At 40.8% G+C, this 23,662-nt stretch overlaps 1 protein-coding gene across 1 annotated transcript in view; it reads right to left on the bottom strand.

The window, feature by feature from the left end:
- SND1 (staphylococcal nuclease and tudor domain containing 1) overlaps positions 1 to 23,662 on the bottom strand; it is a 412,208-nt gene that overhangs the window by 202,539 nt on the left and 186,007 nt on the right. Inside the window, exon 12 of the mRNA XM_081038319.1 lies at positions 17,568 to 17,668. Within this exon, the coding sequence (XP_080894445.1) occupies positions 17,568 to 17,668 (101 nt within the window). The remainder of the gene's footprint in view (positions 1 to 17,567; positions 17,669 to 23,662) is intronic.

Genomic DNA, 23,662 nt, shown 5'->3' with positions numbered 1-23,662 from the left:
TTTGTAACCAAAAATGAGAATCGGATACCCAGAAAATCGAGAACATGCTCATAGGATCCAATAACCAGAAGAGCACAATCAATAAGTGGATGGATGGCTGCCTGTGGCAGCACACAAAGGAAGTGAGCTGTTCTATCACCCGTCACCAGCACAGAGACAGTTCAATTAGAAGGAAGTGAAAAGCCATCAGATTGTATTGAAAACAATTTCCAAAGCCAGCCGTTTCCTCATAAACTGAGCTTTTGGTAGGGATCAAGAGAAAACATTATAAGAAAATATATCTGCATAGAAAGCGACACCAAGTTTCCTGGGGGAGAAAAAGGAGGGGGGAGTTTCTTCCCCCCCTTATTCTTCATCGTGAATAAGTTAACTTTTTGGATATAAGTGAAATCATCAACTATTTATTTATAACACTATTAATCTAGAAGTATTGTTTAAACCACTACATTTCAGAAATATTTTTCTCAAGCTACACTCTGTACAAGTGTATTCAATCAGAATGTACATCATCATTAGAGCTACCCTTTTCCAAGATAGTTTTCTCTTCTCCATCTTAAAATGTGTAGACATAGCTCTTTTAGAAGCTATATATGATACTGTCGTCGGCAATACTTTCCTGAAGTCACAAGGTTCGTTTTCATAGCACACGGGTACCTGGTTCAATCACTTGTTTTATAGGTATTTAACCATATCTCCACAGCATAAGTCCCTTAGAACAGGGCTTACAAACTCATGGGCTACTTTTACAAGTAATGTTTTCTCGGAACACAGTCGCATCCAATTGTTTGCATACTGTCTCTGGCTGCTTGAGTACTGCAAAGGCAGAGGTGAATAATTGCAACACGGACCATATGGCTTTCAAAGCTGAAATAGTTCCTCTCTGGTCCTATACAGAAAAGGTGTGCAGTTGCCGCGTTTTACGTGAGCTTTAAAAGGTCACTCACTTCCTAAGACACCCAGCACTTACATTTAGGGGGTCACACTCACTAGAATAATTGTTGCATTTCTGTTAAAAATGTTGGCTGTTTTTTATTGATTCTGCCATGTGACCTTTGTATCACAGTGACTGAGGTTGGATCGGTTTAACTGATGTGTTCGAAATCAACCAACCAAGGAAGCACTTAGAACACACAGACTCTGTGAAGACTCAAAGTAGGAAGAGATTTCCTTTCTCCCGAGCAGTTTTTTTGGGGTGGGGGTGGGGAGAACCTGGCATTTATTTCAGGGCATTACCACTCTGGCCACAAGAATCTACAATAAAGAATCTAGCCCCTCTCTTCAAAAGAACACACTCGCAATGCTTCTAGTAAGAGTAAGGAAAGCAACCAACGCTGTCATCTCTGCTTTCAACAGCAGCGGGAGGTACAGAGAGAAGCTGCGTGGGACCCTGGACTTGCTGTGTAATGAATGTTACTTCATAACGCTGTTGTGAGACAGAAACATGACTATACGTAATTCTGCCTGACACGTAGTAGGCACACACGTGTTGGTGATCACTCTTCTTGTTGATTTCCATCATCGTGAGCACCGGCCTAGCTGGGTGCCTCCTCCTGGACTCTTGTCACTGTTTAGAAAACGAGGGAAGTGGATCAGATTGTCTTGAACAGGTCTTCTTACTATAAAATTCTGTGACTTATATTAAAAGTAGACACTAAAGTTCTCAAAGAAATCATCTTTTAGGAAATAGCTGAAAACGTGAGCCTGGCTTCCCAAGTCCAGAGCTCTGTCCAGTGGACAAGGCTGCCAGTGCGACTCCCCCTTCACACCCTAGCTGTGCCGGGAACAGGTCACCGAGCTGATAAAGACATCGTGTTCATCTCTTCAGCGGCACTGCGTGGCCCAGGAGAGCGTCCATCCATCCATCCGCAGCTCTCAGACATAAAACGGTGGTGCGGAGCCAAAGTTCATGGCTCCAGAAACAGTCCAGTGTTATCCCATACGCACGAAATCAAAGTTTTCATCATTGCCAATGCTGAAAGGCCAATGAGTGTTAAATCCCGAAGGACCAGGATTAATGAAGGAGTCATTAAAAACCCAGCATTAAATCACGTTGGAAGCCCATGCTGAGAGTGATGTCTGCGAGACATTACAAGGCTGATGAGAAAGAAACAAGTTCCAATTTAGAAATGAATTACCTGACTGTTTAAAAAAAACTGGTTAGATGGCCATCAGCAATTTTGTTATTAGAGGAGGAAAAGAGTGAGAGATATATAAATTATGTCATGAATGGGAAACTATCATTCTGAAATCATGGGGAACAAAATTCAGGGGTAAATAACTTCCTAAAGACATAGTAAGAGAAGGGAGTCCCAACACCATGGCCAGATATTACTGTTTTTTTTTGTTTGTTTGTTTAAAAAGAGTTGCGGGGAGAAGGGGAGCTGTTAACACTTTATGCTCAGGAAACAAGTTTAATCTAGAAAAGTTTCAGAATGTCACAGTCCCACTATCCTTGCCAGACTCTAGTGAACTCATTCTTCAGCTCATGTTTTTTGGAGCTGCCATCAATAAGGAAGCATACTTTCTAGAAAAAGACTACTCAGCTATTAAACTGGAAGGTAAATCGTAGAGAGGCCTGGATAAGGTCCTAACCTTAATGAACCATCTTCTAACACACAATGAGTAACGTCTTATTGCTGAACATAACCTATCTGTGTGGGAAACAAAAGCCTTCAACAAATGCTCTAAAGATAAAGTAAGGTGAAAACCAGGGAGCTGGCACAAGTGGGCAAGGCCATGTAACCCATTTCCTGAGTTTCTAAACGGGAAAAATACAGGCCCTAGAGACGTATACTTACTTTTTAAGGTTCTATCCTGGGACAGTGCACTAGTTAGACAAATAAGGGCCACCAGGTAGACGCTTGGGCAGAAAGAATCCCTCTCCAGGCACTGATTCTTAACCACACCCTCTCGACACGCAAAGCTCATTAATGTGGGACAAGGTATGAAAAATAGTTCCAGTTCTAATGATCCAGACAAAAATAGGAATACTTCTTGTTCTTGGCTCTCTTCTCTCTGCCAACCCACTTTTGTTGAAGGCTTTTGTAAGAACAAGATTGGCGTCTCTCTCTGAAAACAAGTCTTGAAAGGTTCTCTAAGAGCCGGTAATACAACTCAAATATTTATGTGTTATAATCAGGGGTGATATTCAAAATATTTAACATTATGACACTGGCTAGTTTCTTGTACTTGGGTCTACTAGCTGAATATAAGCCCCGATTGTAAATAGAAAGGTATGACAGAAAACAGCCAGGCTCATAAATACCTAGAAGGGCATCAACATAAAACAGCAAATGACTTGAGGATATTTAGTTTGTACTAAAGGCAGCCAAATATTCATAATTACGCCTCAGTCGTCAAAACACATATTATTAATTTCAGATGCATCAGTCTACACCCCAAAAAAGACCACAATAAACTCTAGAGCTTCTTAGGTATTTAACTATTGTCTTGAGTCTTTAATACACCCACAATTGGCATTTATTGAGTCTAACAAATGTATATATTATACTTGAACTTCTTTGGTCCCCAAAAGTTATTTAAAAGATACAGTTTTGGTTACTCCCCAACAACAACCCCAACAACAAAAGACACTGCTGTCTTTTATTGCCTAAGTATTCATTTTAAAGGAGAAAATTTTAAAATAACTGTAATATGACAGTTGCCAAGCAGACAAAATCTGTAAATTTGATAATTACAGACAGAGGTAAAAGGAATATGAGGAGTCTAAATTCCAAGCTGTCTCCAACACTGTACATGGTTCTCTCAGGTAAACAATTTAACTCACGATCATGTCACTGCCTAATGGCGATGAGGCCACTGAGTCAACTGGTAGTGACCACGACCGTTTGGGTAAAATCTGACTGTAAATCCAGACTTCCAAGTAAACCTAACGTTTATGGTCAAGGGTCTAGGGAGGGAGGGCTGCACAAAGGAGAAATCCATGGCCAGACTTTCAAGCCAATGGGAAACTTCCGGCTTCGTTCCTGCTCCTTCTTTCACCCCTAAATACACCCCGATGTACAGTTCCCTGTGATAAGGACCTGAGAACAGGTTGAAAGAAATTTTAGATTACTAAGAAGAGACACATTAAGGAAACCTAATATCAGTGGTGCTGTTTATGTCACTTTCTCCTTCAAAAAGAGCCAGAGGAGGGCCTTAGGAAAAGAGAGTGAATGACTTGTAAAGGTCACGCTATAAGCTGGAGGCAGCGCTAGAAATAACCATCACCCTTTCGCCCCTACGTTGGTCTGCCCTCCTGTAGCAGAGTTGGCAAAGGGGAAAATAGTGGGGGTGAAAGGCTCTTATGTTTAGGGACCAAAAGTGATTTGAGAAAAAATATACTTATCAAATTGTTTCTAGTCCTCCGATCTGTAAGTAGAGATATAGTCCGTCTCTACTTATCAGAGAATAGAGGAGAATATTGGTTTTGGGACCTCTTGTTTCCTCTAGACTTCCTTTCATACTGCTTATTAATATCGGCTACACATTAAAATCACCACTCAAAACTCCAATGCCAGGCCAATAACACCAGAATCTCTAGGGGTGAAGATCAGGATTTTTAAAACAACAAACACCAGTACCTGCATTTTAAATAGGAGGCACCATTACTCCTCGGTGAGTTTATCACGTAGTTTTATGACAACTGCCTACACAGAAGAGTTCAATTAACATAAGAACCCGGCATTTCCCCAAAGACCAAGAACTTAAGAACTGTGTGTGGAGAACAAACCAAACTTTGGAGTTTGGTTCAGGATCCGCAAATTATTACCAATTGGTTCTATTTAGGTCACGGGAAGACTAGTGATCAGTTGTGGGAGTGACCAGAGAGAGAACGCCTCATCTTTGCCTCTTCAGGATAGAACTGCCACGTTGCATTGCTGCATTTTCTAGGCAGCTGTGATGACAAGAGCCACCTCCAAAATGTAGGCCTCACTTGGGGAGGGGAGTTCTCTGCCTCTCAGGGGAATGAGGGACAAATAAGCAAACTCGTAGCCATTATGACAAAGCCAGGCCTACGTATCCAGTTTATTATTAGCCTGACATTAAACACCACTTCAAAACAAAACAAAACCACCCGCCCACACAAACACACACCCCAAGACAGAAAATTATATAATTTTCTGGAATGATCTGGAATGATCTGCTTTGACAGTGACAGTAGAACCAGCCAAATCAGAGCGGTCTGGTAAAGATCCAAACGGGGATGGGGTAGACCAGAGTCATTTTCACATCCTCAGTAGTTCATGCAAATGCTGACAAACGTGAACAATGCTTGGTTTAGAGGAGGACGGGCAATACTCTAGATTCCGGAAGGCTATCATTCTGCTCTGAGAAATTCTGAGCCACTGTTAACTAGAAGGATAAAGCATGTTCTTTTTACCAAGTCCAATCATTCTAGATAAGTTAGAAGAAAATTGTCTTGGCACAGGTTGCTTCTTAGGGTGGAAGCTCAGGTAAGTTTTCTCACATGGGTCAGAGAGGAGAAAGAGGCCCAGTAAGAATTCCGCTGCCCGTCTCGTTCTGGTGTAAGGGCCACAACCCAGCCAGCTGGCACCACAGGAACGTGGCGAGTTGTGTTTTTGTTCCCCAGAGTCCATTAGCAACTGGACCAAGCCAGTGCCGGTATGGCTAAGGGCTAGGATGTGGCAGCCACTTCAGGATTTCACTGCATAAACCAAGTATAGAACCTTTGCACGTGAAAACTCTAGAAATGAGTCTCCACTTATACACTAAGTTAAAACAAAAATGTGTCTGGTGGTCAACATTTTTTTTCTAAGAATTGGAAGCCATATTTTTCACTCAGCGATTCTTAGCTCTTGTATAAGCAATAAATGAGCCCAGCAAAAAGGCCAAGGGTTTTGAAATTTCTTATTCAAAAAATAAGAAATTATTATTTGAGATATAAGAGATATAAGAAAAAAGAAATATAAGAAAAAAATATTCAAAAAATGTTAAACTACTACCATACAAGCTGAGCCCTAATCCCATGGAGCATTTTGTTTTGTTTTTTAATTAACCTTTCAGGAGGTCGGGGTTATTTTGGTTCCTGGCTTTGAAATATGGTAAGCCACTACATAGCTTTTGTGTCAATTCTCACTAAATGGTCTGATCTCTCCAGAGCCACAGGCTGTACGGTGACACAGAAGGAACACAACTTCAGAGGGAGGTTTCTGAGAAAGTGGTGGCAAGAATAAATGCTTTGCATAATTGCTTTTTAGTTTAAAAGAGAGGAAAAAAAGTGATTTTTTTCAGTCAACATCAAGATAATTCTTTGGTGGGGAAGGAAGAATAATGGGGTAAGAATTGCCCTTGTTACTGAGCTGACATGTGATGGTTTATAAATCACAATTTTAACACAACATAAGCTCAAATTAAGCCAACAGCCTGCGGAATCACAGCTGATATGCCCACAGATGTATTAGAAAGCCACAAGGCTCCATGTAAAACCCAAACCGGAAACCCGACAGAAGGTAGCCTCAGGTTTCCTTCGTCCTCAGTGAAGCTCATACTATTGAACATCTCTGCATTGTTCCAATCATACTGACCTCTAGAGCCAAAAAGTTTCTAATCCCTCCAAGTTCCACTTGTTGTAAACATTTTTATTGACGGCACAAAAATTCACAAAGGCATCATAACAGAAAGGGTCGTTCTAGAAGTTCCACAGAATATGATTTCCAGTAAAACTTCTAAGGTGGGGGATACAAGAGCCCTTGTTAGAACACCCAGTAGCCCTGACTTTGTAGTGTTTCAGACACAGAGATAGAAGGAGACAGGCTGGAATCACCAGTTAGAGCAAGTATACCTGTGTACACTGCTTGCTGCCCACCTCTTGTTCTGAAAGATATTATTCGAGAAATTGCTTTTATTAAAGGATAAATTGTGTGCCTATTCAGTGGTAAATATGAGCTAAACTTCTTGAAACACTAAAAATTACTCATCATCATCTATTACTTCTACCTTTATTTAAGTACTTATCAATCATTACTGTGTTAAGTTAATACAGTATACATTCAATATTTAGTGGAAAAATGGATGCAATTTAGCCATCATGACAATTTAAAAAGTGAGGAAAGAGATAAATCCAAACCAAAGTGCCTGCTGTGGAACAATAAAAATGAACTACTACCATGCAAGCTGAGCCCTAATCCCATGGAGCATTTTGTTTTGTTTTTTAATTAACCTTTGGGCATTTCCTACATCTTATTTAAGTTAATACTCAGAACATTCTGTGAGGTAGCAGTATTATCACAGGATGAGTTTGGCCAGGGGCTAGCATGAAAAGTTGAGACTGGAATATAAAAACATTCAAGAAAAATTCTTTCAACAGGGAAAAGTTTGAGCAAAAAGCAATGGCTAGAGATGTCGGGGAGAGGATAGACAGAGAAAGGACAGAAGACCATTAGATTTGAAATTAGGTCAGTGGGGGACCAGTTCAGTGCACAGGCTTAGCGTAGGGTTGATTTAAGTTCTTGATTATATTTTAGAAACGATACTAAACATTCAAAATGCACAGAACATTTAATCTTTATAACAGCACTATATGAGGAGTGTAAGTATTATTTCTTACACAAGAAAACACCAAGGCCCAAGAATGCACAGGTATCTAGGAGCAGAGCTAACATTTTACCTTAGGTCTGCTGGCCTCGAAAACCACTTTTTAAAAAATAGCCACAGAATCTTAAAATCCAACAATAACACGCCTTCGACTTCATCTCACCACCATGCCAAGTGATCAGTTTCCCCCTTCCTAAATTCTTAACAAATGCCCAGTACTCAGAAGGAATACCCCAAATAACAGTTGTTATTTAGCATGACTAAACAATGGGTAACTCTACCTTATTTTCCAAACTTTTGAAAATGTGACTACAATCTTTATTACTTTTTAAAAAATCCACTCAGTATGAACTGGAGCAAATTCCTGTTAAGGGGCATCATGACTGGGAAATAGAAAAAATCTATAAAAACTTCAACCCTATTTCCCTTACCAATTTGTACTGGCCACAGGAACAGCAAAGAGAAAGGGGCTGAGAAATGGCATAAAAAAGACACAGAACGTTTGCTGATTGGTAACCACATCAAATGTCCCCTCCTTTATCACATCAGTTGCACTATCCAAAGGGATAAAAAATGCTTGGCGGAGGTCAGAAGGCAGGCTGAGAGCTTACGTGCACATGACATTCTTTACAAGGTCCCACTGAAATGACAGGAAAGACAGACATGGACAGGAACAAAGCCCTAATGGTGTCAGAAAACAAGATAGTGTGTGACCAGCATCTCAGAAAGTCTGCACAAATCCTGAAAGACAGAGAGCAGAGGGGATGAAACTGGTGGAGACTGGGAGGTACCTCAAGGGCCTTTATCGACAAATACAAAGCACCACAGTGAGTGGGCATTGGGGATATCATCTGCCCACTTATCCAGGACCAGCATTCAGAAGGGCTGGGCCAGCCAGCCTCGCCTCTGTTCCTACAATGCCCACAGAGTGACTGAGAGCAGAGGAGTTTGACCCTTGGCGAAAACCCAAGAAATCCTCTCCCAGCAAGGACATGTTTTCTACCACTTGCTTTGCATGTGTGTTCCTAAATAGTTCACATTCCACAAAACCACCTAAAACTCCTAAACAAACAGTGGCTTGAGAGAAGAGCAGGGTTATGAGCAGGCCACTTAAATCCTATGGAACTTTCTAGCCTAAGCACCAGCAAAAACAACCCAAGGGGCACACACAGTTAGATCCCTACCGGCAGACTAGGATACTTCCTCCTCCTTCTAGATGAGTTACTAGAGGGCTTTGTTTCCAACAAGACCATTTTAACGAAAACATAAAGTCCGATCCAGGGGGTAGCCTTATTCATGAACACACTGGTGTAAACCAGAGGAGTGTCTTCACAGCTTTTCCAACAACATCTCGCGGGTTGCTACTGGGCTTAACACAGCACAAAGCACAAAGGTTCATGAAGCCACTGTCGTAGTCATGACTTCAATGGAAGGAAGTTATTGCGATAGATTTCTCGCCTTTACATTTTCAGATTTTTCTTTCTTAAGTCTTTATATATTGCTAGAGCCCTCCCGTTAAATGTTAGAAAGCTTATCATTTATTGTTCCTCTAATGTATTTGGGAATGTCCCTTACAAACCAACAAGAGTTCAACTTTATACCAACGCGATTCCCCAAATTACCAATGTCATAGGAGATACTAAATCACTTCAAAGAAACACTTGTTATAACAGAACAGAGGGCAGGTGATTTATCTGGGGAAGGACCTTAGAAGGAGTTTGTGGCCTAAAAGGAAAGCAGAGGCACAGAGTTTGAGACAGAACTGGCCGAGCACATCACAGACACCACCCCAGTGAGATACACTAAAGCTTTCTACCAGCTGAGGAAAGCCGCCTTTGCCTTGACAATTTTAGTCGGGTCTGAAATTTGCCTGCTTCCTGCATGTTCCAGTCCAAACACTTTCAGGCAGCGTGTAAGAAGGCTGCCTGCTACTTCCTGCTCACTGATTCCCTTTATGGTCCAGACATCTCAGGGAAACAGAGGTATATACTGCAGAGGGAGGAACACCATGCCAACTCCAACCAGTTCCTTCCTTCAGAAATATAGAACAAGGTGCACAAAATCCTCGACAACTTATGATTGAAAAGAAGCAAAATAAAGAACAATTAGTCATGGGGGAAACAGATAATCCAATAGAAGGGGATTTTTATTTTTATTTTTAAATAACATTCGCAGAGATAGCAGAGAAAATATTGTATTCATAGACTAAGAACAGGATTCTGTTAGAACAGAACACTTAAGGAACAAAGAATTTCACCGTGAGTGCAGAAACAACAACAAAAAAACACAAAATCAAATGGGCTAGAGTAACAGAATAGGCCCTTTATAAATTTCATGGGGGCACAAATCATTTCAGTTTTAGAACTACCAATGTATTTCTGATGTCTAACACAGTGCTTAGTTCATACCAGACATTCTATAAATACTTCATAAATGAACGAAGGTAAGTAAATGAATGAGTGAGATGAATAAATAAAGAGACTGGGAATGAATGAAAATGAGTTAATATGCATGGCTGGCTGGCTGGCTAAGCAAGCAGGAAAATCATGTTGAAGACATCTCCTTGAATATAGAGGAAAAATGCAATGGAGGTCTTTAAAAAATGGGAGAAAAGCTATAAAGATATGAATCATATGATACAATACACTGATAAAATTTCCAGTCAGAGGCAAAAGAGAAAGAAAATAATTCAAGTAGCAACAACAGAATCTCCTTGAGTTGAAGACACTGAATTCAGATTAAAAAAGCCAACTGAGTATGCAAAAAACAGACACCTAGAAATACTTTAATAAAATTTCAGAAACCCAAAAATAAACAGAATTTCAAGACCCAGAAAACTTTCAGGGTCAAAGTTTTACCATCCAACGCATGGGGGGAAAAATCAAGGTTCTTCACCAAATGAAAGGAAATATCACAAAAAGAATGATTTGAGATTCAAGTGGCAGCTACATAGGGGGAAGTACAAAAAGGAAAAAGATATGCAGGGAGAATTAATTTAACATTTCTTTGAATGTTTAACGACATAGGATTTCCTTTTCTATAGGTCTAATCACACTACCGTACTTCTTGGGCCAGCAGTAACACACAATTATAACTGCTATAGGGGTGGGGGAGTTTCAATTTTTAGGATCAACTCAAAAACAAAGCTTAGAAGACAATTACAGCGACAGAGGAGAAATGCAATAAACCCTATAAACCTTCATAGGAAAAAAATACAAATTTTTTAAAAGAAGGGAGGAGTAAGAAAAAAGTGTAAGCATCTAATTCCCTAAGCTTTCGGGATGGGAAGTATATAAATATGCTAGAAAGTTAATCAGAAACAGTAACTGAACATCATAAAGTTCGCTATTATTAAACTAAAATAATGTAACAAGATTAGGGGTTACAGAGTGGAAATGTAGTGCAAAAACTCAAAAAAACAACCCATCTTTTACATAAGGAAGTAAATAGACACTGTTTAAAGCTAAAATTTGAAAAGCAATAGTGTTAATTTATAACGTTCTAGGGATAACCATCCAACAAAGGGAAAAGCAGACACTGTTGGGAAGTTAGCGTATGTGCCTCTGCCCGGTGAGGCAGGAGAAGGTGACCAGTCCGTCAGTTTACTGGGAGAACCGGAGCAGGATGGGAACCAGAGTGAACTGTCAGATTCACAGAGCTCTACCAACTCCGATGACCCACAAGCTGTCATGTGAGCAGCAAAAGGACAGATGGGCAGTGGGTAGTCACTTGAGCATTTCATTTTGTCTAATGACAGGTTAAGTTACTGACTCATAGAAAAAAAAACACAAGAGGGATTATCTTTCATTTATATTATTTAACCTGTTCCTGAGGGGTAAAGAAGTCCCTAAAAGTATCTGGAAAAACTTGAATAGAAAATAACCTTTTTAGGCAGTGTTTAAATAAAGTCACTTGTGTTTCTTAAAGCAAAAAAGCTGCATAAACGCGGTTCTGTGGGAAGCAAAGCCAGTGAATACCCATAGCACTTGAGGTCTCAGCAACCAGAGCCAAGAAATCCCGAGAACTGTCTGGTGCTTTGTTCACTGCTATATTCCCAGTGCCTGGCACATAGTAGGTGATCAACAAATATTTGTTGAAAGAACAAACAGATAAATCTCTTGTTCTTAGCAGACAGCGATAGAAGCAACAACCTGTCCCTTATCTGGGCCTGGTCCCTCACTGAGTGACGGCGAGGGCCCACGGAAATTGGAATGGACAGCATTTCTACTTTTTCAAACAGGGCCTCCAACTGAGATTATTTTGAACACACTTAACTGTATCTCTAAACATTCCAGAATGTTCCTCTCTTATGATGAGCTCCCCTTATTTGGAGAAAAGCCTTATTTTATCCCAGACTCTCCATATTATACTTTGGGAAATTGATGAGAGAGAGCTTCCCAAGGATCAGCTCAGAAAATATTAAGCTTTAGTCCACTGCCTGACATTCCACTCAATTGATGTTGGGGCGGGAGGGGGGGGGGAAGAATAAAGACAAGGGAAAGAGCACACATTGCTCAGCAAAAGATTCTGCTGATTCGTATGATCCAAGAATTCCATTATGGAAAGCTGAATTGAACTTCCATATAGACATGATGCTAATACAATAACATGAAACCAAGAGGTCTTTGAAGGAATAAAAAATGGCAGCATGCGATTTCCATAGGCAGACAGCCACAAAACATGTGAATAAAAGAGGGCACTGTCTGAAACTAGACAGTGTTTTCCTGACTCTCACGCTGAACCCTTTGCAAAAGCCTTCTGAGAGTGCTTTATAGGACCAGTCTCTTCAAATGACCACTATGTACTTCGGCTGCCAGGAGATAGGTGCAGTTATTCAACTATTTCTTTCCAAAGTATTCTAAACTAAATGTCACAAGAGTCTCCCAATAGCCTCAGAATGGTGGACAGGCGTACTTGTACTACCCAACATAGCAGAAATAACACAATTATATAAATCAAGCAGCCTGTGATTTCTAGAAAATCTAAGTGCTCTTTCTAGAGGTGGGGGGTGGTTAGGTGTTTATGATTTAAGGGGAGGAAAAAAACCTTATCCTGCTGTTTTGGTGTTCTTTTTTCTTCAAAGCAGAAAAAAGGTTGGAAAAGAAACCCCACAAAGTGTGACGAAATGTAGGCAACAAATGTGTGGAGAAAAGGGTTGGTTACCACCCAGCTCCCACCTCCTGGCCCAGTCAACAGACATTCATGCTATCTCCGTACTTCCTCAGGAGCCGGAAGAGTCCTTTCAGGATGTCGTGGCCTCTGAGTAAGGACACTAGGCCGGAAAATAGGGTTTCCAGAGACCACTTTCTTCCTATGTTTAGCTTAATCACATATTAGTATGTTTTATGATTTGACAACTCAGAGATAGGAGGTTTGGCCTGACAATGAAAGCCTTAAAGCTGGGGAACTGAGGCCTGAAAAGCTGGGGATTATATGACACGTATGCCCCCCATGGCTGAGAAAAACCAAACTGGGATTACATAAAAGGATGTTTTAGAAGGATGAGACCTAATCTCACGCTTCAGTCACTCATAGAACAGCTGGGGAAAGAAGTATTGCTGCAAACTGGAACCAATGAAAAAGAAAAAAAGATAGGCAAGCTCCATCTGTGGACAATCCCAAGAGATACAAAGGAAGTTCATAAAGACTGCTTTGAGTCTGCTGGATGATAGTCCTTAGAACAAAGAGGGAACTAAGATGTCCCAAGCCCAACAGAGCTTCGTCACCATCTCTGCCACCAAGGCCACACTCACAGGGTATCAAGGGGGATGGCAGTGGCTTTGCAAAGATCATGTGGGAGGAGCCGAGACTGGCAAGGCAGGGAAGAAGTAGACTGAAAAAATGTTTTGAAAAGCACTACTACAAAAAACAAGTCACCTCTCAAAAATTGTGACCTCGTGCAGAAAATAAACAAGCATCATCCACTGTTCCCATTCCATAGTTCCATCTCTGTGCCGTTCACTTTCCCAAAATGGGCCATGTCTGTTGTCTCCCATCATTGTGAAATACTTCACCTAATGGGACGCACTGGGAAAAATACCTTCGGGACACTTTATCTAATGGGTATGTGACAATTTTCCAGGGATGGGGGAGCGGGGTGGTGTTAATTATGAGTGCGTATGTGTGAGGCTGGACCCTGAGTTATATTTTTTAGGTGCCCCTATATAAATGTGAACAAATTTTCTTTTAACACCTTTCTTTGAAAATGTGATATGCAGAAAAGACATGAGCAGTCAGTTAATAGATTATATGGGTTTGCCAAATTGGAGCTCAAAGTAATTGGGAAGTCCAGCAAAAGTAAAGGTCACCCCCAAAAAATCTCACTCTTCAAAGGCTCTGGCAATAACGAAAGAATGAGATTTTAATCACTGAAGCTAATTACACAGAAGACTAAATCACAAGAAGAGTTATTTAAGTGTCTTAATACAATAAAAAGTAATTAACAGGAAGCGCCGTCTTGACAGCGTCTGTCACAAACTGGGCCTAAAAGGATCAGCTAATTCCCAACCCGAGAGCCAGAGAATGAGAAACAACTCAGGTTGAGCTTTTTATTTTTTATCTAAACTGTTTTGATCAGCAGATAACAACTCTTGCCGACTCCACAGTGAAGTTAATCAAGGAAAAACATTTTAATCTATGAGAGGAATGATGCACCTTGTTTTCATTGATTCCCCAGAGGGCAAGAGATGTGGAGCTGAAGACTGTCACAGCAGAAGGGCCTCCCCAAGATCCTGTCACTCAGCTCCGTCCCACACATCATGAGGACAAACAGAAGAATCAGGCTGAACCCTAACGAGGACACATACAACTCACACACATGGGCATGTGAAATACATGTAAAAATCTGCTCTGAAATAACCCTGTAGGAGACTCTATCTTATTTGTCTTTTCTTTCTCAGGCCCCTGGAATTAGCGGCTCGAGGGAAGCTATTCCCAAGTCAGAGAGTCCCAATCGATCTCTTGAATAACAGGAAAGCCACTAGTTGCAATGCGTAAGTGTCTAATCCTACAGACGACGGCAGACGTAATTTAGATTGCATTGTTTCTTTATTCTACAGCATTTCTACAAGCGTGGACAAAGCCTGTCTTGGAGAGAGGCTATGCATTACTACAGAAGCTCTCCTAACTAACCTTCCCTTAACTGACCTGGACTTCCTGGGATCTCTCAAAACCTACTGGTTAATGCCACTTAGAGCGACTGAGGGCCACTCTGATACACCTGTGCACTTCTGTCCCACTGTCGTAGCATGTGTTCCGTGCCCAGATCTATGTATACTGGTTGTGCTTGTTATTTTAATTATGTACTTCACTATATGTTACATTAGTAATTGAAATGAATACAAAAAGAAAGTGTGTTTATGAAAACAGTTGAATACTTTAAAAAGGCTTAAATGGAGAAATAGCTTTAAAATGGCTACAAAATAAATATGAGCGAGACAAATATAACAGACAAGGGGGATGCAGATGACAAAAATCTAGGGTTCCATAATTAGTGTTTGTAAGTCCTCTTTCCAAAGAGGAAGTTATGCAATTCACCAGAATATCAAATAGTTGATCCATCTGTCCATACATCAAAGATGTGGAAATGCATGTACATTTTTGTGTTTAAAATAAAATTAAAACATCTAAAATAAAAAAAGTTAAATCCCCTTCTCTAGCCAATCTTTTCAAATAACTAAGCATTCAAGTCAGACAGAATGCTTTTAGTATACCTTAATTCTGAATATCAGCTGAGTATTTGGACATTTTTATTAATACCTCAATTTTTCTACAATATTATTTGACATTGTTTAAGTATAGAAAATTCAGGAAACAAAGCAAAAAAGAAAAAAAATCAAGGCAAAGGAAAAATAAAGAAAGGCTACGAGTAAGACTGGAATACAAAAAGCATGTTTCCAGATTCACTTTCTAGAGATGCACTGTCTTTGGTACCTTCCAATACCCAAACAAAAGAGGAAAACTAACAGAAACAAGTTTTCCAATACTGATCAGATAAAAACAAACCTGTAACACAGAAGAGACATTTAAGGACGTCCTGTTACGCTTCATAAAGGGACACTTTGCAATATAGTAAACAAATCATTCACAAATTTATTGAACTACCATACACTGAATACTGAGACTACATCAGGAAATAAAAGACACAAGTCACTACCTTCAAGGAGCTTACTGTCTAGTGAGGACTAGTCTCAACAATATCACTAAATCCTGTATTTCTCCCAATTGTAGCCCAGCCGAGTCTAGTTTAGTAGAAACAAATCTATGAAGGAACTCTGTACTTCCTGGGTACCCTGACAGGATGGTCTTATTCAAGGTTAATACTTTAGTAAATCGTAAAAAACTGCTTCTTACAATCCAATGACAAGAACCAGGAAGTAGAAATTCAAGGTTATCATCTCTGGCATGAACCTACAGTTCAGATACATAATATTGTTAATTCAGACCAATCAACTTCCGTTGTTAACTGACCAAATTCATAAAAAGGTTGACGCCTTCTTACTAGGACTTGAGAATCTGAGTAAACCTTTGGCTGAAACAGAGTCACCTGACCTCTGCAGAAAGGCAGACTAGCCTGAAAGAGTAATCTGGGTGACAGCCAAGATCAATGAAGTTGAAACCTCAAGGTTTCATGGCACGGGACATGACCATAACATCCTATTCTGGAAACAATTTTAAACCAGCTATCTCAAATTCCCTTTGAAAATAATCCCTCTAGAACACTCCCAGAATATCTCATTTTAAGCAGTGTAAATTTACTTTAAAATATACCTCAGAGGTAACTAAATGAAAAGAAAAAAAAATCCACTCTAAAAGTTTGTTTCGGTAAACACGAGTGGAAGACATCTGCCAAAAACAAAAGCAGTGTGTTTTTACAGTAGTGATTTGTTTTTACCAGTAATGGGAATGACCAAAATATTTCCTACTTTCTCCCATTTCAAAAAGATTATCTGATTTGTCAAGAAGCTGCTTCAAACAAAACATGACGCCTGTGGTGGTGTTAAGGTAATGACATCAATAGCCCAGATTTACTTTCTCTTGGCAAAAATGAAGTCTCCATTCATTATGTGCACAGTGACAACATTACTATAGGGATGGTAACAGGGGTTGAAAATACTTATTTCCAAATGTGACCACAAGAAGGAGGGGAAAAGGCTCCTGTCCAGTTGGAGAGCTTCTGGAAGATAAATCAGCTAGCTACAAGATCCTCTTCTGCAGCTTAGAGATGTTTCTCCCAAAGGGCTTCATTGCACTTTCAATCAGACAATCCCTGTTTTGATGAGAAACCTATACTTTTCTTCCCCTCCACCATGCCCCCTTAAAAGAAAAGAAAAACACCAGTTTGGTAACAAACAACATTTAAGATTGTTAAACAGAGAAGGAAACAATTACCATGCTGGTAGATTTTACGCAGAGTAAGAATTGCTACTGGGGACTGACTGACTGTATTAATATTTATGGTAGAAGCATGGCCCAGTAGGTTTCTTCCGTCTCCCATCAGATACCTCCCTTAGAGAACTGTTCATCCATCAAGCTCTCTAGAGACTTTGGAATATAAGCAGGAAACAGCCAGCACTCTAGAAGAGGAAGACCGTGTCATCTACTGACTACATACACCGACACAAAGAAAATGTCTAACTAACCTCTCTCGTCCTTCCCTCCTTTTTAAAATTTTTGGTCTACAATTAAACTTCCTAAACTAATATGCAGGAAATCTTTCTAACTACTTTTGGATAGTACCTAGGGCCTGACTAACACTCAATAAATGGCATTATTAATAGTAATCACGCGTGCCATAGTACACAGAGACCAATACACCTTAAATAACAATAATGAAGTATATGATTAGCTAATGAGTTATTATAAAGTACTTTGCAAACATAAAATGCTATGCAGGCACATACCAATCATAAATCATTGTGTTAAGAGGAGAAAGTCAACCAGGGTGAAAGGAAGGAAGGAAAGTGAGACTTGAATGAGGAGAGAACTCTTAGGCGCAGCTAAGCACTCACATTCCTCCTATGGTGACAGTGGCACAGGTACGCTCGGAAAAGGCAGGCACCGTCTCTGTGGCTGGGCTGGCTGGTCTGATGTAGTCCACAGTCACATTGACCTGAAAATAAAGAATTAAGGGAGTTAACGTTGGGAGTTGGCAACAAAGCGCGCCAGCAGCCACTCACACGGGCACAACTGTGAAAGCTCACCGTGCTCACAGTTCCATTTTCTGGATCTAAGATTTCAAACAACAACTGAAAGATAGCTGAGCCACACACCGGTTGAAAATATCTGCACAAAAGCCATCTCTGATAGGGGACAGTTCTTGGGTATACCAAGAACTCTTAAATATCAAGAATAAGAAAATGAACCCAATTTAAAAGTGGATAAAAGACCTGGACAACTCACCAAAAGACTTACAGATGGCAAATAAATAACAAGAAAAGATGCTCCACATTGTATGTCGTTGGGGAAATGCACATTAACACTATACACCGATTAGAATGGGCCAAATCCGGAACACTGATAACAAATGTTGGCGGAAACATGGGACAGGAATTGTTAGTGAGAATGCAAAATAGTACAGCCACTTTGAGGCAGGATGGTGGCTTCATACCAAAAAAAATATACTTTCGCCATATGTTCCAAAGTTGAAAACCAACGTCCTCACAAAAACCTGTACACAGCTTGGTATGTCATTGCCCAAACTGGGAAGCAACCAACCTGTCCGTAGGTATGGTGATGGATAAATACACTGTGGTTCATGAAGTCAAAGGGATAGTATTCAGCGCTAAAAAGAAATGAGCTACCAAGCCATGAACAACCATGGAGGAGTCTGAATGCCAGTTACAAAGAGAAAGAAGCAAGTCAAAAAGCTGTGTATTGTGTAATTTCGACCATGCCCTTCTGGAAAAGGCAAAACTATGAAGGCGGTGAAAAGATCAGCCATTCTCGGGACTAGGGGACCAGGCAGGGATGGACAGGCGGAGCACAGAGGATGCTTCAGGCAGTAAACCTACTCTGTGACACTACGATGGAGCATACACGTTATAAGGTTTGTCCGAACCCATAGAGGGCACACGGCGAGAGAGGACCCTGACGTAAACTGATGACGTGTCAGTATAAATGCATCAGTTGTAATGAATGTATCGCTCTGGGGGGAATGCTGCTGGTAGGAAGAAGCACATGGTGGGGGCGGGGGGAGGAGGAGGATGGGAACGCGGTGCTTTCTGCTCAATTCTGCTGTGAACCTAAAGCGGCTCTACAAAAAAGTTTATTGCAAAAAAGAAAAGATGAGCGATGCCAAATGAGAGACAAACGGCTGAACATTTAAGACCCCACAGAAATTGTACTTGACAGAGCAGAGGTTTGCAACGTTCCTGCAGGACTCCGACACATGATGGTAAAGCAGTTCTTTAACCTTCAGACGCCTTTGAAAATCAGCTTTTACAAAATGTGAGATGCCTCTAAGAAAAAGTGCATGTAATTTCAGTCTGCCATAAATTCTCAAAAACCAAGTGAGGAACTATCAAGAAGAGCAAACAAGGAGACAAACACAAACACGCTAGGGGCAGGTCTCACACGATGTGAATCAAAACGACACAAATAACCACACACCCAATCCAGCAAAGCTACAGTTAGGAAGTTTGGGGAGAAAACAACCAAGGACAGAATGGACCAGAAGAACCCTTAGGTTCGGAGTTAAGAAAGGATGTGTATACAAACAGGTTAGGAAGTTAGGAGCCTAAAACAGGAAAGCTGGTTAGTCCCAGGATACACGAAATATATGGCTTACGGACATACTGAGCAACGCCTTTTCTTTATGATAAACATGCTTCTGTCTCCACAGAAACACGTGTGTGGCACTGCTTAGCAAACACACAGGGTCTGTCCTATAGAATCACAGTACATGCTTGGTTGGGGTCGTGGTCCGGGTTTACATAGCTGCACTGACGACACACAGTGGCTGAGCCGTCTGAAGCCACCCCCATAGTCCAAAAGTCTGGGATCCAGTTTCCTAACTGCGTCTTTAGTTCCTGCCAATCAGCTTAGAGACAGCGCACATCACCAGCATCAAGCCCAGCCACACTGCTGACAAACACCATGGAAATCCTTTCAAATTCTCTGTTCCTCAAAAACTCATTTTAAAATGAACACGGAAATTCTGAAAAGGACAGCGGCCTCCAAATTCTGTCAGATCACTCACTCGAACACTCCATCCAATCATGTTTTCAGAGCGTCGGCTGTATCAGAGGGGAAGCCAATTAAGAGCTGAAGGTAAGAAGCAGTGTCATAATACAATAGCAGAAAAGCAGGAAAGCTAAAGGCGAATCCTAGAGTCAGAGTCTGCACTGAAATGACTGCTTGGGCTCATCCATCTGTCTAACACTAAGGAGACGGGTAAACAGGAGGAATGTGATCAGACTGGAGTGGGGTGGGGTTGACCTGGTACCTCCAACAAAGTGGCATCAGTGGTTCCCCTGCGTGCAGCCAGCCAGAGTTAAGACAGGCCAAAGACAGGCCAAAGACAGGGCCAGAACCGAGGGCTGCACAGAGAGGCATTGTTGACTCCACCCCCAGGGAGGGGAGACGCTCTCCACAACGCTGTCTATGTCCGGGCACCCGGCCGTCTCCTTTACAACTAATGGACAGAAGCAGGAAGGGGGCTGGAGCACACCTGGATACCTGCTGAAGTTGTGGCAAAACCACCCAGGAAATCAGCAAGACACGGAAGCAAAACCCCAAGGGAACCCACACTGAGGAATGTGAAGTAACTCAAGGCCACGTTTAAAAAAGCCATAGCCACGGGGTGCGGTCCAATTGGGAGCATTCGGTAGGAAGTCAAAAAATATGTGCAGATGAGGGGAGAGGTCCACATATCTTTGTGGAGTCACTCAATTCATCTAGCAAGCTGAAGCCCTGAATTCTCCCACCAGGGGAGAAAAATTCACCCTGCTTAAAAATAAACTAAGTGCATCTCAAGGTTCCTTTGTGTGTACCAGTGCCACCCTCCTCCTCAGCACACACAAGTGGACAGCAGCAATTCAGTGCCAAATAAATCACACAGAGCGACATCAGCTCTCCACACAGAGGGAGGGCCAATCCATCAAGAAGGCCACTTGAGAAGCCGTGGGGGCGGGGGCAATGATAACAAACAAAAATGAGCATCTGAGCATCTCATCTTCTAGTCCAGAGGCCAAAAGACATGCGATCTCAAAAAAGTCTCTCAGGGAGATCAACGGGAAGACCAAAAAAACCAAACCAAACCAAAACAAATACCAAAAAACACTTTAATCTTCAATGACCAAAAGAACCAAAGGCTACACTGACCTGCCAATTAATTTTTTCCTCTAGCTAGAGAAAGAGAACTGAAAGTAAGAGATTAAAGAGCTCACTGGGGAGGCAACATTATTAAAAAAAAAAATAAATCTCAAATACAAAGGAGGCCCTGACAATAGGCCACAGCGAAGACACACACTTGCAGATTGTGATGACAAAGCGGGAATTAAAGTCAACATGTGATTAGCACTCATGTCCCTCTCCTGCAGATTCTGAGATCTGTTCCCCTACCTTGGAGTTTTTCCGTCTCTCGATACTCATCACTGATTTGTTAGTCCCATGATAAACCACCACAGTTTAAACAGTTTCAATGAAAACAACTGCAGATATTAGCAATGTCTTCATCTGAATAAATGGTACCCTGAATTCTGTGCTTGTGGGTAAGTACATACGGAATGGCATGAGTTAAATAGGAGTAATGGGTTAATGCAGATGAGGTCCTCATCTTTCAAGCAAAGATACCTCTGGAATGTTTGGTATACAAGTACAAATTTTCCAGGTATGTGACACAAAGGTGGGGCCCAATCCCTCTTTAAAGCAATGACCAAAATCGAGGAACCATGGGCTCTCACTTAGCCCCACCTGTCACCCTCTTACAAATGAGTCACATAACACCTTTGGTCTCTTGGAAAATGAGAGCACTAGACTAGAGCTTCAGAGTTGCACTGAACTCTAGAACTCTAAAAGATAACTTAGCCAAGCATGGTTTACTAGATAGCGTTTTCTTGGACCTTTGTGATTCCTATTTTACATTTACTACAATAAACTGGAACACACAGATTGTTTGCTCCAGGAGAAGGGAGACCATGTCTTTTATTTACTGAAACTGTTGTTACAGCCTGTACATGTAGAAGAGCATATAGGAAATATATTTCATGAATGGATGTGTATGTATAATCGGGAACCCTTTCAGACATAAAATTTTGAAGGACACTTTTGAAATGAGGGCATTAGGCATTCTGAGGACCATTCTGTCAAGCTGCTGATCATTCTGCTGTTTTATACAACAAAAATATATTAATTTAAAGTAGGGGGAGGGGAGGCGTATTTTGAAATTGGGATAAAGAGTTAATTGAAGCCATTTCTATAACAGATTAAGCAAGCAAAATATATATAATTTCCCACATTATTTGTTTCTCAAAGAATTTCTCAAATAAAAGAAAGGGTAGCAGGCAATCTAATTCATCTTTGGTCCATTAGACTGTGGAGTTTTCCTTGAAAGCAATTTCAAGGACCCTTCAGAGGAACGAAGATGAGAATTTAGAACCTAATTTATGCCTCAATCTCTTATAAAGACTGGAAGCAGTTTAGTACAACAGAATAGTTTTGGGCCACACATAAGGAATTCTGAAGATCTATGGCTGTTATTCACTACAACTAACTAATCACTAGAAAAGTGTCAAACCACCAAAGAACTTCATAGACTTTATGATGCTGATGATAATAAAATGACAAAATCGGAACTACCTATGCATAAAAGATAAGGTAAGGAGAAAAACAACTGCATATCCACAACATTTCCAGGCCGAAGCCTGAGTTTAGTTTTAATACAACTAGGGCTGTTATGTGAAGCTATTTTGCATAATTGCCGTATGGTCCCACCCACTATTCCACATGGCCAATCATAAATTCACGAAGAGCTGTAATAAATACCCTGCCTCTCAAATAAGCTCTTATATGACCTGTCACTCTCAAGACAGAATTTCCAGGTCGTTATGGAAAGCCTCTATGCACCCCAGACGTAGAAAAGACAACATCATCGGGGCAAGTCCAGCTAATGCAGCCAGGAGATAAAAGTAAGTAGAATAAAGTATTTCCCACAGTATAGATAAGGACATGAACTCTGCATCTGAGCTGTGTGAGCTTACCTTCTCTATGCTACAGTTTAACATGGACACCTTTGCTATCTCGCTGTTATAAGAAGAAATGCATTAATACACATGAGGCACTTATTTAGAGCTGGGCCTGACTCACAGTAAACTCTATGAGTCAGTTATTTTTAGATAAACATACACTGATTTTCTTAGAGGACAGCCTGGCACAAAGTAAGTGCTAAATAAGTATCCACAAGATAAATAAATCAATGATGCGTACATACACATATGCATAAATAAGATGCATGTTGATTTAAATCATTAAACTACTGAAATCATAAGGCAGAAAGACTCAATTAAATATTTTTCTCCTTAAGGAGCCACAGCAAACAAGAATATATACCTCATACATATTCATCCCAACTTGGAGATAAATCGGGCTTATTTTAAGGAATGATACACTAGTATTTATTTGCACATTTTGCAGGCACCAGTTATTGGAGATTTTATTTACTGAATATAATTGAAGCAGAAGGTAGGGAATTATCTCAATTAATAGGTTAACTAGAGAGAGATTTTTGGAGGATACTCCTTGCCTTACAAAATTCAGAAGATAATGAACAAAGAGAGACCAAGTTTCCCTTTGCTTTGGATGCAATAGGACGTTCCGTAACACTCCTCCATATTGATAGATTCTTCATCCTTTTCCCCTGCTAAAAAGCACATTAAGTAATTATTCTAAAAATGTTATCTTTTTTTTTTCAATTTGAAACGTGTTTTGATCACCCATTCATCTAGAACAGGACAAGCTTCAAAACAAATTGCTAAGGAGCCCGCTGGTCCCACTTCCAGGCACGCCCTAGGCGGCCCTCCCACCTGAGCAAGGAGCACTGAAGGTGTTCAGCAGAGAGGGCGCCAGCTGACAGCAACGGACGCACCTGTACATCTTCTAGTAGTGA

The sequence above is a fragment of the Rhinolophus hipposideros genome (genome assembly GCF_964194185.1).
Source record: "Rhinolophus hipposideros genome assembly, chromosome: 25".
NCBI lineage: Eukaryota > Metazoa > Chordata > Mammalia > Chiroptera > Rhinolophidae > Rhinolophus > Rhinolophus hipposideros.
This window is presented reverse-complemented; position numbering and strand designations above follow the sequence as displayed.